The sequence below is a fragment of the Lissotriton helveticus genome, chromosome 9 (genome assembly GCF_964261635.1).
Source record: "Lissotriton helveticus chromosome 9, aLisHel1.1, whole genome shotgun sequence".
Taxonomy (NCBI): Eukaryota; Metazoa; Chordata; class Amphibia; order Caudata; family Salamandridae; genus Lissotriton; species Lissotriton helveticus.
This window is the reverse complement of record NC_136070.1, coordinates 7,232,142-7,247,663: the sequence shown is the minus strand read 5'-3', so window position 1 is coordinate 7,247,663 and position 15,522 is coordinate 7,232,142. Positions and strand designations below refer to the sequence as shown.

The following is a 15,522-nucleotide window of genomic DNA, read 5'->3' as shown; positions in this document are numbered from 1 at the left end:
ACAACAATTTCAAATGGATCCCCAGGAGAAAGGGAAGGACAAGGAGGAGGCTGGGAGGAAAAGGAAGCAAAAGTTCAGCGAGAGGGAGCAGGAGGTGCTCCTAGAAGGAATGGTCCTCGGCCATGAGCTGCTCTTTGGCAAAAAATCACTCCATGTGCCAGAGTCACAAAAAAAGAAAAATATGGCTGGACATCCAGGCAAAGGTCAATGCCATCGGTGTCACCCAGTTCTCTGCTGCTGACCTGCGCAAGCGCTGGTACGATATGCACTCCAGGTCCAAGGACAAGGTAGCAACCAGGCTGGCAGAGGCAAAGCAGACTGGGGGGGAAACCTCCACTGAAACTGAATCTACGCCCCTTGAGGAGTTGGTGGAGTCCACTCTCAGCCCGAGAGCGTCAGTGATGTGGCTGACCGACAGCTCCGACCCTCCCAACACCAGACAAGGTAAGATGCATGCCAAATCAGCACTGGCACATTACCAACTCAATCACACACTCAGGAATGCACCAACTACAAAGTAAAAATACAACTCCCTTACACTTTTTCCAGCACACCCAGCAATGCATCATGGATGATGTAGTCACACGTATCATACAGTGGAGCAATGAGGCACAGCGATGTAGAATCAGTATAAGTAAATCAGTAAAGGCAAAAAAACTCTAGACAGTTCTTAGCAAACCCAAAATCAGAAAACGTTGTACAGTGAACACTGTGAAGCAGAACACACATTTAAAATGTGCCTTTTCGATTACAGTCCTAACTGAAACACAGGATGACTGTTCAGGAGCTGAGGAGGCAGCGGAGCAGGAAGGGTATGAGGACACACAGCAGACAACACTGCCAACACCCGTCCCACAGAGACAGCGTCACATTGAGCCGCCACTTCCCCTCTTAGATGCAGAACCAGATTCCACAGGGGATGAGGCCCAGCCAGACCGGGGACGGCATGCAGAACAGGTTCAAGAACAGCCCCCTGTGCACCTTAGGGAGGAAACACGCGGGACACGCAGGCCAAGGGCGACCCCCAGCGCAGCTGCTGCTGAGGATCACGCGGTGTTTGCCGGACTGGAAGGCATCACGGTAAAGGTACAGCGCCTGCAAATGAAATCAATGAGGTCAATACACTAGCAGCTGGTGTCTGCGAACCATAACCTGAGTGACATGTAGGAGGGCATCAGGGAAATGACGGGCGCAAATAAAGAACTGTGTGCCACCTTGAAGAGAGACCACACAGCCAGACGCAGGGGGAGACAACGTCTCTACAGCCGTTTGGACACATATAGCAGAGCGGTCAACCACCTGTGTACTGCCACTTCGCTGCTGTCACGCCGCTCTGTAAGCGTGCAGGTTGAAATGGCCCACTGCAGCCAGGATGTGGCCAAAGGGTTGGTGCAGGTGACAAATGCTGTAGAACAGCTGCAGACAGCTGCCATACTGGGCACAGGACTCCTGGGCTCAGGGGAGAGTGAAGAGCTCTCAAGCAGAAGCAGCATCACCCCACCTGTTGCCGAACACAGACGGTGCAGTGTGAGGCTGGGAACAACACCGGACGCCTCAAGGGAGGGCAGTCAGCACCCTGAGCGTGCGACAGCAGGACGTGCGCGCAAAAAATTAACTGGCACCACGGTTTGGCCTTCATCCATGCACTGTGGGCATAACATGTGCAACATTTTGTGACACACATGAAGTGTCTGTCAGGCTGTGTGACTGATGTTTTCTTGCAGCTAAAGGAATAATAAAACACAGTCATGCACAAATCCTCTTTTGCATTGCGTCATCATTACTCACCTAGAAATAGTTTTGTGTTATCTTATCACACCTCTGTTGTCCGGCAGCTGCCCCTACACCACCTGCTGGTCTGCAGTGTGGACCTGGGCCCTCATCCTCAGATGAATCTGTATCAGTTAGTTCCACTGGAATGCCTTTTTTCGTTGCCATGTTGGGGAGCATGGCACAAGTAGCCACGATTTTGCAGCGGGTCTCTGGGCTGTATTACAGTGCTCCTCCGCTTTTATGCCGGCAGTGGAACTGGCTCTTTAGTATCCCAAATATCCACTCAATTACACAGCATGTAGATTTGTGTGCGCGATTATATCTTCGCTCCCTGCATTGGGTGGACTGAGGTACGGTGTGAGGATGAAATCTCAACCGGCACATGCACTGTCTCCTACAGGATGGAAGACATGAGGTCAATCACTGTCCTCTCACGTCAGACCTCAACTGTATGTTAGATTGTTAGACATGCATTTACCTAGCAGGTAGCCCTCGCCAAAATCGCCCCCAGTGAGACGTCTGCATATCCCACTGTGTTTAAATATAAAGGAGTCGTGTGTACTGCCAGGGTATTTTGCAACTATATCCGTTATGATATATTTGGCATTGCAGATGACCTGTATGTTGAGTGAATGATAAGATTTGCGGTTCCTGAAAACGTACTCATTGTTTGATGGGGTGAGAGGGCTACAGGGGTTCTATGCAGCCGATGATGTGGGGAAATTGGGCCACCTGGTAGGAGTCCAGTTGTGTTTGCTGTAATGCCATGTGATGATGTAGCCTCTGTACCATTCCATCCAGGAATGCATGGAAAAAGCACGACAGGCAACTCTGGGAGACCCCTCCTGCAGCTGCTATCACCCCCTGTAAGCTCCCTGATGCCAGTAATTGCAGTGAACACAGGACCTGCACATGGGTTGGAATGGTTTGGGTCCTGCGTGTTGGGTGTTCCAGCAAGGGTTTTAGCTCATTTATCACGTCCATAATGGTGGCTGAGTCCAGCCTATACTTCTCATGGATCTCCTCATCAGTCTGCTGGAACAGAGTGATGCGCGCTCTGAAGATCCGATCCTGTCGCCTCCTCCTCTGTGCTGCTGCTCGAATTCGCATCCTCCTGGCTATCACATACAGCGCTGCCATTGAGGAAGTCCCTGTTGCATTGCGGGCTTGTTTAATAAGTTGCATCTGGTTATCACCTGCCTTGAGTTGGTGGTAAATTCCATGTGCAAAATTGCAATTTTCAAGAACTTGCAATTTGCGATTTTTTTTATAAATTTCTTTGAAAAATCGCAAGTTGCGATTGTGCTATTTGCGATTGCGCTATTTGCGATTATCGCAAATAGCGTGTCGCAAATTGTGATTTTGCAGTATTTATTCATAAATTTTGGGGGTCGCAAAATAGGTATTTGCAAAATTTGCGAATACCTATTTTGCACTGCGAACCTATGTTATACATAGGACAAGTCTATTTTGCGATCGGAAACACAGTTTTTTTGTGATTCGCAGTGTTTGCGACCTCAAAATAGCTTGATACATATGCCCCTTAATGTTTTATAGCTCTCTTGCAAAGAGTTCACAGCATTGTACATGTTCACCCATCTCACATTATGCCTATTGTTCGTTATGCTATTGTTTCGAGAGGCAATACTTCTGGACAAGTCATGGCTTTAATTCGAGACCCTTTTAATTCAAATATAAGAGGGTTATGATAACTTTCAGTTCATTCGATAACCTTCATATCGACTATTCCATGCCAGATTCTAACATCAATCAGTATTTCATCAATATTACTTTTGTATTCACCTCTCCCGAAGGTCAGTTTGGCAAATGGATCCGATGGAGAGCGACCATTACAAGCTCTTCGACCATGGGACACAACTAGGTCTACGACTTGTAAAGTAGGCGCAGTTGTCCTCTTATCTGTCGTCGAGTGGAGTAAAGGTGAAATCCCCCAACTCTCGTCCTCATCTTGAATCAGTTTCTTACATCAGGTCACAAGGCTCAAAACAAGTATTAAAATCTTCTGTGATGACCACAAAGTGCCTTTCCCAATAAGCATCTAAAATTGTAGTCCAAAATGGTTGAGGTTCCTTGTTGTGTGGGGTGGTCCTGTTGTATACATATTTATCGAAAGGTAGGGGATCCATTGTTTTGGTATCAATCTAAGACCTAGTAAATCCGGAGAGGCCATTTCAATTCGCTTGATTAATCAATTAAGTGCCTTTTCTATTTATTTACATATCCCTCCGGATAGTCCCCATGCCTTAGATGCTTGAGCCTCAATGCTATGTGTGATTGAACCTGTTCTGTAAACTTGATTGACAGCCCAGGTCCCTTGGCAAAGACATGTGTGCTCTTCATCTATACATCTTTTCCAATTCGCATCGACTACTTTAGATCTAATCGCAGCTGGGGTCCAATTCAATAACCTTTTAAAAGGGGTGCAAGCTGCAATTTGTTCATGTTTCAGCTCCTTAAGCCTTCCATCCATCATGGAACATTGTCGGGCAAGATTATTGTCCAAATGCTCTCTCAGTTCAGGTAAGCTCCCTTGTATATCAGGACGGAGGATCTCATCACTCCTTGTACATCAGGACGGAGGATCTCATCACTCCTTGTATATCAGGATGGAGAATCTCATCGCTCCTTTGTACATTAGGACGGAGGAGCTCATCGCTCCTTGTATATCAGGACAGAGGATCTCATCGCTCCCTTGTATATCAGGACAGAGGATCTCATCGCTCCTTGTACATCAGGACAGAGGATCTCATTGCTCCTTGTTTGTCAAGACAGAGGATCTCATCGCTCCCTTGTATATCAGGATGGAGGATCTCATCGCTCCTTGTATATCAGGATGGAGGATCTCATCGCTCCCTTGTATATCAGGATGGAGGATCTCATCGCTCCTTGTATATCAGGATGGAGAATCTCATCGCTCCTTTGTACATTAGGACGGAGGAGCTCATCGCTCCTTGTATATCAGGACGGAGGATCTCATTGCTCCCTTGTATATCAGGACAGAGGATCTCATCGCTCCTTGTACATCAGGACAGAGGATCTCATTGCTCCTTGTTTGTCAAGACAGAGGATCTCATTGCTCCTTGTTTGTCAAGACAGAGGATCTCATCGCTCCCTTGTATATCAGGATGGAGGATCTCATCACTCCTTGTACATCAGGACGGAGGATCTCATCACTCCTTGTACATCAGGACGGAGGATCTCATCACTCCTTGTATATCAGGATGGAGAATCTCATCGCTCCTTTGTACATTAGGACGGAGGAGCTCATCGCTCCTTGTATATCAGGACAGAGGATCTCATCGCTCCCTTGTATATCAGGACAGAGGATCTCATCGCTCCTTTGTACATTAGGACGGAGGAGCTCATCGCTCCTTGTATATCAGGACAGAGGATCTCATCGCTCCTTTGTACATTAGGACGGAGGAGCTCATCGCTCCTTGTATATCAGGACAGAGGATCTCATCGCTCCTTGTATATCAGGACGGAGGATCTCATTGCTCCCTTGTATATCAGGACAGAGGATCTCATCGCTCCTTGTACATCAGGACAGAGGATCTCATTGCTCCTTGTTTGTCAAGACAGAGGATCTCATCGCTCCCTTGTATATCAGGATGGAGGATCTCATCGCTCCTTGTATATCAGGATGGAGGATCTCATCGCTCCCTTGTATATCAGGATGGAGGATCTCATCGCTCCTTGTATATCAGGATGGAGAATCTCATCGCTCCTTTGTACATTAGGACGGAGGAGCTCATCGCTCCTTGTATATCAGGACGGAGGATCTCATTGCTCCCTTGTATATCAGGACAGAGGATCTCATCGCTCCTTGTACATCAGGACAGAGGATCTCATTGCTCCTTGTTTGTCAAGACAGAGGATCTCATTGCTCCTTGTTTGTCAAGACAGAGGATCTCATCGCTCCCTTGTATATCAGGACGGAGGATCTCATCACTCCTTGTATATCAGGATGGAGGATCTCATCACTCCTTGTACATCAGGACGGAGGATCTCATCACTCCTTGTACATCAGGACGGAGGATCTCATCACTCCTTGTATATCAGGATGGAGGATCTCATCACTCCTTGTACATCAGGACGGAGGATCTCATCACTCCTTGTACATCAGGACGGAGGATCTCATCACTCCTTGTATATCAGGATGGAGGATCTCATCACTCCTTGTACATCAGGACGGAGGATCTCATCACTCCTTGTACATCAGGACGGAGGATCTCATCACTCCTTGTATATCAGGATGGAGAATCTCATCGCTCCTTTGTACATTAGGACGGAGGAGCTCATCGCTCCTTGTATATCAGGACAGAGGATCTCATCGCTCCCTTGTATATCAGGACAGAGGATCTCATCGCTCCTTTGTACATTAGGACGGAGGAGCTCATCGCTCCTTGTATATCAGGACAGAGGATCTCATCGCTCCTTGTATATCAGGACGGAGGATCTCATTGCTCCCTTGTATATCAGGACAGAGGATCTCATCGCTCCTTGTACATCAGGACAGAGGATCTCATTGCTCCTTGTTTGTCAAGACAGAGGATCTCATTGCTCCTTGTTTGTCAAGACAGAGGATCTCATCGCTCCCTTGTATATCAGGATGGAGGATCTCATCGCTCCTTGTATATCAGGATGGAGGATCTCATCGCTCCCTTGTATATCAGGATGGAGGATCTCAGCGCTCCTTGTACATCAGGACAGAGGATCTCATTGCTCCTTGTTTGTCAAGACAGAGGATCTCATCGCTCCCTTGTATATCAGGATGGAGGATCTCATCGCTCCCTTGTATATCAGGATGGAGGATCTCAGCGCTCCTTGTACATCAGGACAGAGGATCTCATTGCTCCTTGTTTGTCAAGACAGAGGATCTCATCGCTCCCTTGTATATCAGGATGGAGGATCTCATCGCTCCTTGTATATCAGGATGGAGGATCTCATCGCTCTTTGTATATCAGGACGGAGGATCTCATTGCTCCCTTGTATATCAGGACAGAGGATCTCATCGCTCCTTGTACATCAGGACGGAGGATCTCATTGCTCCTTGTATATCAGGACAGAGGATCCCATTGTTCCCTTGTCCCTTGTAGTAATAATTGTACTAAAAGTTTGTGGAAATCGAACAAACATACTTAGAGGCACCTAGTGCCAAAGATGGACCTGTGCCCTCATGGATAGCCGAACAGGAAGCTTGAAAGTGGGTGGACCCAAGGCCGGGGGCTCCATTACTGCTAATGTTATGACTCTTGCTTCCTGTGTGAACGCAGCTAATGCAGTCAAAGCTCCCCTCCCCTCTGGCAGCGCCCATCAGACGTGATCCGGGGATGTTTCAGGGGATTCACTTCAGGTGTGTTGGATCCTCCAAGGGTACAGTGGTGGCAAGCCCTGAATGTGATGCCTATAAGACCCCCAGATAGTGTGACCAGAGTGTCCACCACCCTCAAAGTGACTCGCTTTAGGTGAATTCTCTTCCCTCTTAATGCTTCAAGGAGGAGGAGGCTTGCGGCCTCTGCGAGGGTTGTAGAAGAAAAAACCTTCTAAGGGGTTCACTGATACACCTGGTCCTTTAAACCAACAAAGAAGAGATTGGCACGGAAGCTGCAATATCAAGAAAACATATTTATTAACCTCACATGAGGGGGACTGTGTCACACAGTACCCTCAGGCCGATGTATGAGACAGTCTAAGGAGTACAGAGAGCAGGGGCCTTATATATGCATAAAACCAAGGGGAGGTCCTGGAACATAAAATCATGGTTATTTACAAATATGGGTATACAAAATTTGATTGCTCAACAAAGTGGGAGGGGAGACTAATCTGCTTACATCAGTAAAAATAGCCTGATAGTTCAATCAATCAATCAATCAATCAATCAGTGAACGGGGCGGGGGGATGCTGCTACGGCTCAAAGAGCGAGGTCTTGAGGAGCTTCTGAAGTTGAGCAGGTCTTGGGTCTGCCGCAGATGGGTGGGGAGGGAGTTCCAGGTCTTGGCGGCGAGGAAGGAGAAGGATCTGCCGCCGGAGGATGTTTGTTGGATGCGTGGGACGGCGGCAAGGGTGAGGCTGGTGGAGCGGAACTGGCGGGCGGGGGTGTAGAAGTTGAGTCTGGTGTTCAGGTAGGCTGGTCCGGTGTTGTGGAGTGCTTTGTGTGCGTGGGTGAGGAGCTTGAAGGTGATCCTCTTGTTGACAGGGAGCCAGTGCAGGTCTCTGAGGTGGGGGGTGATGTCTCTGCGGCGGGGGGCGTTGAGGATCAGTCGGGGGAGCTGTTTTGGATGTGTTGTAGTCGTTGCAGGTGTTTGGCCGGGATTCCTGCGTAGAGTACATTGCCGTAGTCCAGCCTGCTGCTGACGAGGGCTTGGGTCACCGTTCTTCTGGTTTCGGTTGGGATCCACTTGTAGATCCTGCATAGCATGCAGAGGGTGTTGTAGCAGGAGGAGGAGATGGCGTTGACCTGCTTTGACTTGGAGAGTGAGGAGTCAAGGATGAATCCTAGATTGCGTGCGTGGTCCGTGGGTGTCGGGGCTGTTCCCAGAGTGGTAGGCCACCAGGAGTCGTCCCACACAGAGGGGTTGGGGCCGAGGATGAGGACTTCCGTCTTGTCCGAGTTCAGCTTCAGGCGGCTGCTCCTCATACAGTCGGCGACGGCCTTCATTCCCTCGTGGAGGTTGGTCTTGGCAGTGTGCGGGTCCTTGGTGAGGGAGAGGATGAGCTGGGTGTCATCGGCGTAAGAGATGATGTTCATGTCGTGCTGGCTGGCCACTTGTGCGAGGGCGGCCATGTAGACGTTGAACAGGGTCGGGCTGAGGGATGAGCCCTGGGGTACGCCGCAGATGATGTTGGTGGCTTCGGATCGGAAGGGTGGGAGGCGAACTGACTGGGTTCTGCCGGAGAGGAAGGACGTGGTCCTGTCCAGGGCCTTCTCCTGTATTCCGGATTCTTGGAGGTGTGTTCTTAGTGTGTGGTGGCAGACCGTGTTGAAGGCAGCCGACAGGTCCAGGAGGATGAGGGCTGACGTTTTGCAGTTGTCCAGTTGGCGCCTGATGTCGTCTGTGGCGGCGATGAGGGCTGTCTCTGTGCTGTGGTTCCGTCTGAATCCGGACTGGGAAGGGTCTAAGATGTTGTTGTCCTCGAGGTGGCGGGTCAGCTGTGAGTTGGCGATTTTTTCGATGACCTTCGCCAGGAAGGGGAGGAGGGAAAGGGCCGGAAGTTCTTGAGGTCTTTGGGGTCCACTTTGGGCTTCTTGAGGAGGGCGTTGATTTTGGCGTGCTTCCAGCTTTCCGGGAATGTTGCTGTATCGAAGGAGATGTTGATGACCTTCCGTAGTTGGGGTGCTATGTTTGCATCCGCTTTGTTGAAAATGTGGTGTTGGCAGGGGTCTGACGGTGATCCTGAGTGGATGGAGTTCATGACCTTTCGTGTCTCGTCGTCGTTTACGTGGAACCAGGAGGTCAGCTGGATGGTGCAGGTGGTGTTCGGGGTGAGGTCTGTGGCGGTCGTGGTGGATGGGGTCTTGCGATGGAAGAAGATGGCCAGTGAGTCGCACAGATCTTGCGAGGGCGGGACGTCATTGGTGTTGGCGCTTGGGTTGGAGAGTTCCTTCACTATGATGAAAAGTTCTTTGCTGTTGTGCGCGTTGTTGCCCAGGTGGGCTTTGAAGGAAGATCTCTTGGCTGTTCTGATGAGGTGGTGATGTCTGCGGATGGCGTCATTGTGGGCTACGTGGCTGTCTGGTGTGCGGTTGTGGAGCCATTTCTTCTCCAACTTCCGGCATGTACGTTTGGAGGTCTGGAGTTCTTCGGTGAACCAGGCGGCTTTCTTGCTGGAGTGATTGGTGGATGGTTTCTTGAGCGGGGCGAGGGTGTTGGCACAGTCGTCGATCCACTGTCCGAAGTTTCGGGTGGCGGCGTCTGTGTCGGGGGGTCGGTGGGTGGGTTCTCTTTCTTGCTTTTAGGGTTATATTTATGAGAGATTTGCATCATGCTTGCTCCATACAACGTGGTACATGCATGACGCACACCTCAGAGTCCTATCTATGAGGCCACGCCAAGCCACTCTCCTTGGCTTTGAAAGGCTTCAGAAATATGGAGTAATGCAACGCAGCGCAAATCGATGCGTTGCCTTACTCTGCGCAAGGGAGCTGTTCTTTGGGCGCTGCATTCGATGTTCCTGCGCAAATCCCATGGTTTGTGACACATTCCCAGATTTACCAAAGCTGGGAATGAGTAAAAAAGATGCGCCTCCCCAGGTGAGGCGTAAAGAGGAAAAAATTATTTATTTCTCCTCGCTTTTCCTCTTTCCATGTGCGCTGCACACACAGAAGGAAGAACACGCCTTCATGGATTGTTTCCGTGCGGGAAGGAGCCACTTCCTGCACAAAAACAATCCTGCCTGAAACAGAGGCGCCTTGGCACCGTGGTGCAAGGGTGACTATGTTGGTGCTAGGCTGCAAAACAATGCCAACGCGGGGGTGAAGGGACAGGAATCCACCATATTATTATAATATGGCACATTCCTGCCCTTTCACTTTGACCTATAGCAGCTCAGCAGGTTGACTTGCGGTGGTGCCCTGCTCCACAAATCCTATTAACATGCCCCCAGTCTCTTGGTTCTGGTCGTCTATCCCCGTCCCTGTACTGTGCTTGTCTCTGACCTGCACCCCTCACTCTCCTGAAGCTGTGTCTCCCCCTCTCTCTTGTTTCCTGCACCCTCACTCTCCTGACACTGTGTGCCTCCCCCTCTCTTTTTTCCTGCCCCCTCATTCTCCTGACACCGACTGTCTTACTCCCTCCTCAGGTGCATAACGCAGAGGCCTTTGGCTGTGCAGGAGTGATCCTTTACTCCGACCCTGCAGACTATGTCTCGGGGGAAGGTGCCAGGGTGTACCCTGAGGACTGGTGGCTCCCGGGCACGGGGGCCCAACGAGGAAGCATCCTGCGGACATATGGGGACCCCTTGACCCCTTTCTATCCCTCTATTGGTAAGTAGTCCCTCCTTCAAGGGCTGTGTGTCTGTCTGTGGACCAGGGATTATGTTCAAAGCGAGGTCCCCGGGTGAAGAGGGAAACGCCCTCTCCACCTGGGGTGGGTGTGTGTGTTGGTGGGGTAGAAAACATTACAAGCAAAGGGGGAGATGAAGTTTGGGGTGGTGAGGTGGGGCCACCCGGTTGGCTTCTTCCATCATTACCTCCTGGCATGTCTTCCTCGCCATAAACACCATAGGGAGAGAAAGGGTCATAGGGATATTTAAAGACCTGCCAAGGTTCACAACCCCTATCACTCAATTATAATAACAAGAAAGAACCGGGGGTCTCAAGAGCCTCTAGGGTAGCTCACTGGCTGGTACTCCTCGCTGAGCGAGTCAGGACACAAGTTACCCACAAGCCAACAATCACAGGAAACCAAAGAAAAGCAAGAGCAAGCAATGAGTGATTACCAGTGAGATCCTCATGCAGCTAAATGGATTCCCATCAATTTGTCGTAATGATCAATATTCTCATTTGGTCGTCCATATGTCGGGATGGGATGCCTCCTGATCATCGAGCCTTATTACCATAGCCGGGATATTAGGCTGAATTGGATCAGACCCATAATCACTTTAGACCAAAAATGGTAGATCGTATGAGAATACGGTTGTAACAGTTCCAACCTCTTAACATTGTTTGTATGTTCACTAAGTTTTTGCATATAAATTCTCACTTTTGTACACATCTTTTTGCAGTCGCAAAGCTATAGAGCAGAGGCCCTGAAGAAAGCCATGGGATTTGGTTCCCTATTGGCTGAAACATGTTGGCCCGTTTCCAGTTATTTGTTGAAACTGCATTGTTTGCACTGTTCTTGTTTTTAAATTAGAGGCTGAGCCGATAGTCTAATAAAGCGCTTTGTTTTTCGCCTCATCACCCTATTTTATTCACCCCTTTTTTGTGTTTTTGCACTGCACATTATTCTCAAGGGCTATCTGAGGGTTCAAAAACTCCAACATCCAACATCTTCTGCACTTCAGTCCTGATACAGTCCCTGACATGGTCAGTTTGCCTGTAAATCGTATTTTAACAGGCAGAATGTCCTCAGTGTCCACTTCATGAGTGCACCGGGTAGTCTGACTTGGAGTCAGTGAGAACATGTTCCTATACTGATTGAGCACCTGTCTACAATCAGCTTGTTGTTGAGCAGTGAGACTGCCTGCAAAGGCTATACCATCAACTGACCCATCATCAGGGCTCTGTGAGAGCAGGTCAGGGAGTGGATCACTCTCTTCCTCCTGTCCCTCATCAGTAGCCATGAGCAAGCCCATGTTTGCCCTGTCAACCTAAGGTTTCAGTCTGTTGACATGAAGCACCCTATGGGGGCTCCTGGGAGTTCCAAGGTCTACCAAATAGGTAACCTCTCCCTTCTGTTCAACAATTGTATGAGGGCCACTCCACTTATCTTAGAGAGCTGCTAGGGCCACAGGCTGCAAAACCCACACTTTGTGTCCTGGCTTGTAAACAGTCCGTACAGTCTTTTGGTCATGCCAGGCCTTTTGCAATTCCTGGCTAGTCTCAAGGTTTTTGGTTGCCTTTTTCATGTATTCAGCCATCCTGGAGCGGAGACCAAGTACATAGTCCATTATGTCCTGTTTAGGGGGTTTAAGAGGTAACTCCGATCCCTCCTTCACCAGACACAATGGACCTCTGACAGGATGCCCAAACAGAAGTTCAAAAGGGCTGTAACCAATCCCCTTCTGAGGAACCTCCCTGTATGCAAATAAAAGGCAGGGTAGTAAGATGTCCCATCTCCGCCTGAGCTTTTCTGGGAGACCCTTAATCATACCCTTTCAGGTTTTGTTGAACCTTTCAACTAAACCATTGCACTGTGGATGATAGGGTGTGGTGAATTTATAGTTTACTCCACATTCCTTCCACATTGCAAACAAGGTTCCCATGTCCATGCTCAGCCCCCTGTATCCAAGCTCATCCCCCTGTGCCCATGCTCAGCTCCCTGTGTCTATGCTCAGCCCCCTGTACCCATGCTCAACCCTCTGTTCCCATGCTCAGCCCCCTGTATCCAAGCTCATCCCCCTGTGCACATGCTCATCCCCCTGTGCCCATGCTCAAACCCCTGTGCCCATGCTCAGCTCCCTGTGTCTATGCTCAGCCCCCTGTGTCCATACTCAGCCCCGTGTCCATGCTCAGCCCCTGTATCCATGCTCAGCCCACTAAGGTCCATGCTCAGCCCCCTGTGTCCATGCTCATCCCCCCTGTGTCCATGCTCAGCCCCCTCTATCCATGCCTAGCCCTCTGTATCCATGCTCAGCCCCCTGTGTCCATGCTCTGCCCCCTGTATCCATGCTCAGCCATGTCCATACTTAGTCCCCTGTGTCCATGCTCATCCCCCATGTCCATGCTCAGCCCCTATGTCCATGATCAGCCCCCTGTGTCCATGCTCGTCCCTCTGCGTCCATGCTCAGCCCCCGTGTCCATGCTTAGTCCTGTGTCCATGCTCAGCCCCCTGTGTCCATGATCAGCCCCCTGTGTCGATGCTCAGCCCTGTGTCCATGCTCAGCCCCCGTGTCCATGCTTAGTCCTGTGTCCACGCTCGGCCCCCTGTGTCCATGCTCAGGACCCTGTGTCCATGCTCAGCCCCCGTGTCCACGCTCTGCCCCCTGTGTGCATGCTCAGCCCCCTGTGTCCATGCTTAGTCCTGTGTCCATGCTCAGCCCCCTGTGTCCATGCTCAGCCCCGTGTCCATGCTCAGGACCCTGTGTCCATGCTCGGCCCTCTGTGTCCATGCTCAGCCCCCGTGTCCACGCTCTGCCCCCTGTGTGCATGCTCAGCCCCCTGTGTCCATGCTTAGTCCTGTGTCCATGCTCAGCCCCCTGTGTCCATGCTCAGCCCTGTGTCCATGCTCAGGACCCTGTGTGCATGCTTGGCCCCCTGTGTCCATATTCAGCCCACTGTGTCTATGCTCAGCCCCCTGAGGCCATGCTCAGCCCCCTGTGTCTATGCTCAGTCCCCTGTGTCCTCGCTTGGGCGCCTGTGTCCACGCTCAGCCCCCTGTGTCTATGCTCAGCCCCCTGAGGCCATGCTCAGCCCCCTGTTTCTATGCTCAGACCTCAGTGTCCACGCTCGGCCCCCTGTGTCCACGCTCAGCCCCCTGTGTCCACGCTCAGCCCCCTGTGTCCACACTCAGCCCCCTGTGTCCACGCTCGGCCCCCTGTGTCCATGCTCAGCCCACTGTGTCCATACCCAGCCCCCCCTGTGTCCATCCTTTTCCCCCTGTGTCCATGCTCAGCCCCGTGTCTATGCTCAGCCCCCTGTGTCCATGCTCAGCACCCCGTGTCCACGCTCGGCCCCCATGTCCACATTCAGCCCACGTGGCCACGCTCAGCCCCCTGTGTCCACGCTCAGCCCCCTGTATCCATTCTCAGCCCCCTGTGTCCATGCTCGGCCCTCTGTGTCCACGCTCGGCCCCCTGTGTCCACGCTCGGCCCCCTGTGTCCACGCTCGGCCCCCTGTGTCCACGCTCAGCCCCCTGTGTCCACGCTCAGCCCCCTGTGTCCACGCTCAGCCCCCTGTGTCCACGCTCGGCCCCCTGTGTCCACGCTCGGCCCCCTGTGTCCACGCTCGGCCCCCTGGGACCACCCTCGGCCGTCTGTGTCCACGATCAGCCGTCTGTGTCCACGATCAGCCCCCTGTGTCCACGCTCGGCCCCCTGTGTCCACGCTCAGCCCCCTGTGTCAACGCTCGGCCCCCTGTGTCCACGCTCGGCCCCCTGTGTCCATGATCAGCCCCCTGTGCCCACGCTCGGCCCCCTGTGTCCATGCTCAGCCCCCTGTGTCCACGATCAGCCCACTGTGTCCACGCTCAGCCCCCTGTGTCCACGCTCAGCCCACTGTGTCAACGCTCTGCCCCCTGTGTCCACGCTCAGCCCCCTGTGTCCACGCTCGGCCCCCTGTGTCCACGCTCGGCCCCCTGTGTCCACGCTCGGCCCCCTGTGTCCACGCTCGGCCCCCTGTGTCCACGATCAGCCCCCTGTGTCCACGCTCGGCCCCCTGTGTCCACGCTCGGCCCCCTGTGTCCATGCTTGGCCCTCTGTGTCCATGCTCAGCCCTCGTGCCCATGCTCAGCCCCCTGTGTCCACGCTCAGCCCCCTGTGTCCATGCTCAGCCCCCTGTGTCCACGCTTGGGCCCCTGTGTCCACGCTCAGCCCCCTGTGTCTATGCTCAGCCCCCTGAGGCCATGCTCAGCCCCCTGTGTCTATGCTCAGTCCCCTGTGTCCACGCTTGGGCCCCTGTGTCCACGCTCAGCCCCCTGTGTCCATGCTCAGCCCCCTGTGTCCACACTCAGCCCCCTGTGTCCACGCTTGGCCCCCTGTGTCCACGCTCTGCCCCCTGTGTGCATGATCAGCCCCCTGTGTCCACGCTCAGCCCCCTGTATCCATTCTCAGCCCCCTGTGTCCATGCTCAGCCCCCTGTGTCCACGCTCGGCCCCCTGTGTCCACGCTCAGCCCCCTGTGTCCACGCTCAGCCCCCTGTGTCCACGCTCAGCCCCCTGTGTCCACGCTCGGCCCCCTGTGTCCACGCTCGGCCCCCTGTGTCCACGCTCGGCCCCCTGGGACCACCCTCGGCCGTCTGTGTCCACGATCAGCCGTCTGTGTCCACGATCAGCCCCCTGTGTCCACGCTCGGCCCCCTGTGTCCACGCTCAGCCCCCTGTGTCAACGCTCGGCCCCCTGTGTCCACG

At 52.3% G+C, this 15,522-nt stretch overlaps 1 protein-coding gene across 2 annotated transcripts in view; it reads left to right on the top strand.

Annotated features, from left to right (window-relative positions):
- The window catches only part of LOC144780849 (putative N-acetylated-alpha-linked acidic dipeptidase), a 327,400-nt gene that overhangs the window by 96,857 nt on the left and 215,021 nt on the right, over positions 1 to 15,522 (top strand). For both annotated transcript variants that reach the window (XM_078659345.1, XM_078659344.1), the window contains exon 4: positions 10,597 to 10,780. In XM_078659345.1, coding sequence (XP_078515471.1) covers positions 10,597 to 10,780 — 184 coding nt within the window. The remainder of the gene's footprint in view (positions 1 to 10,596; positions 10,781 to 15,522) is intronic.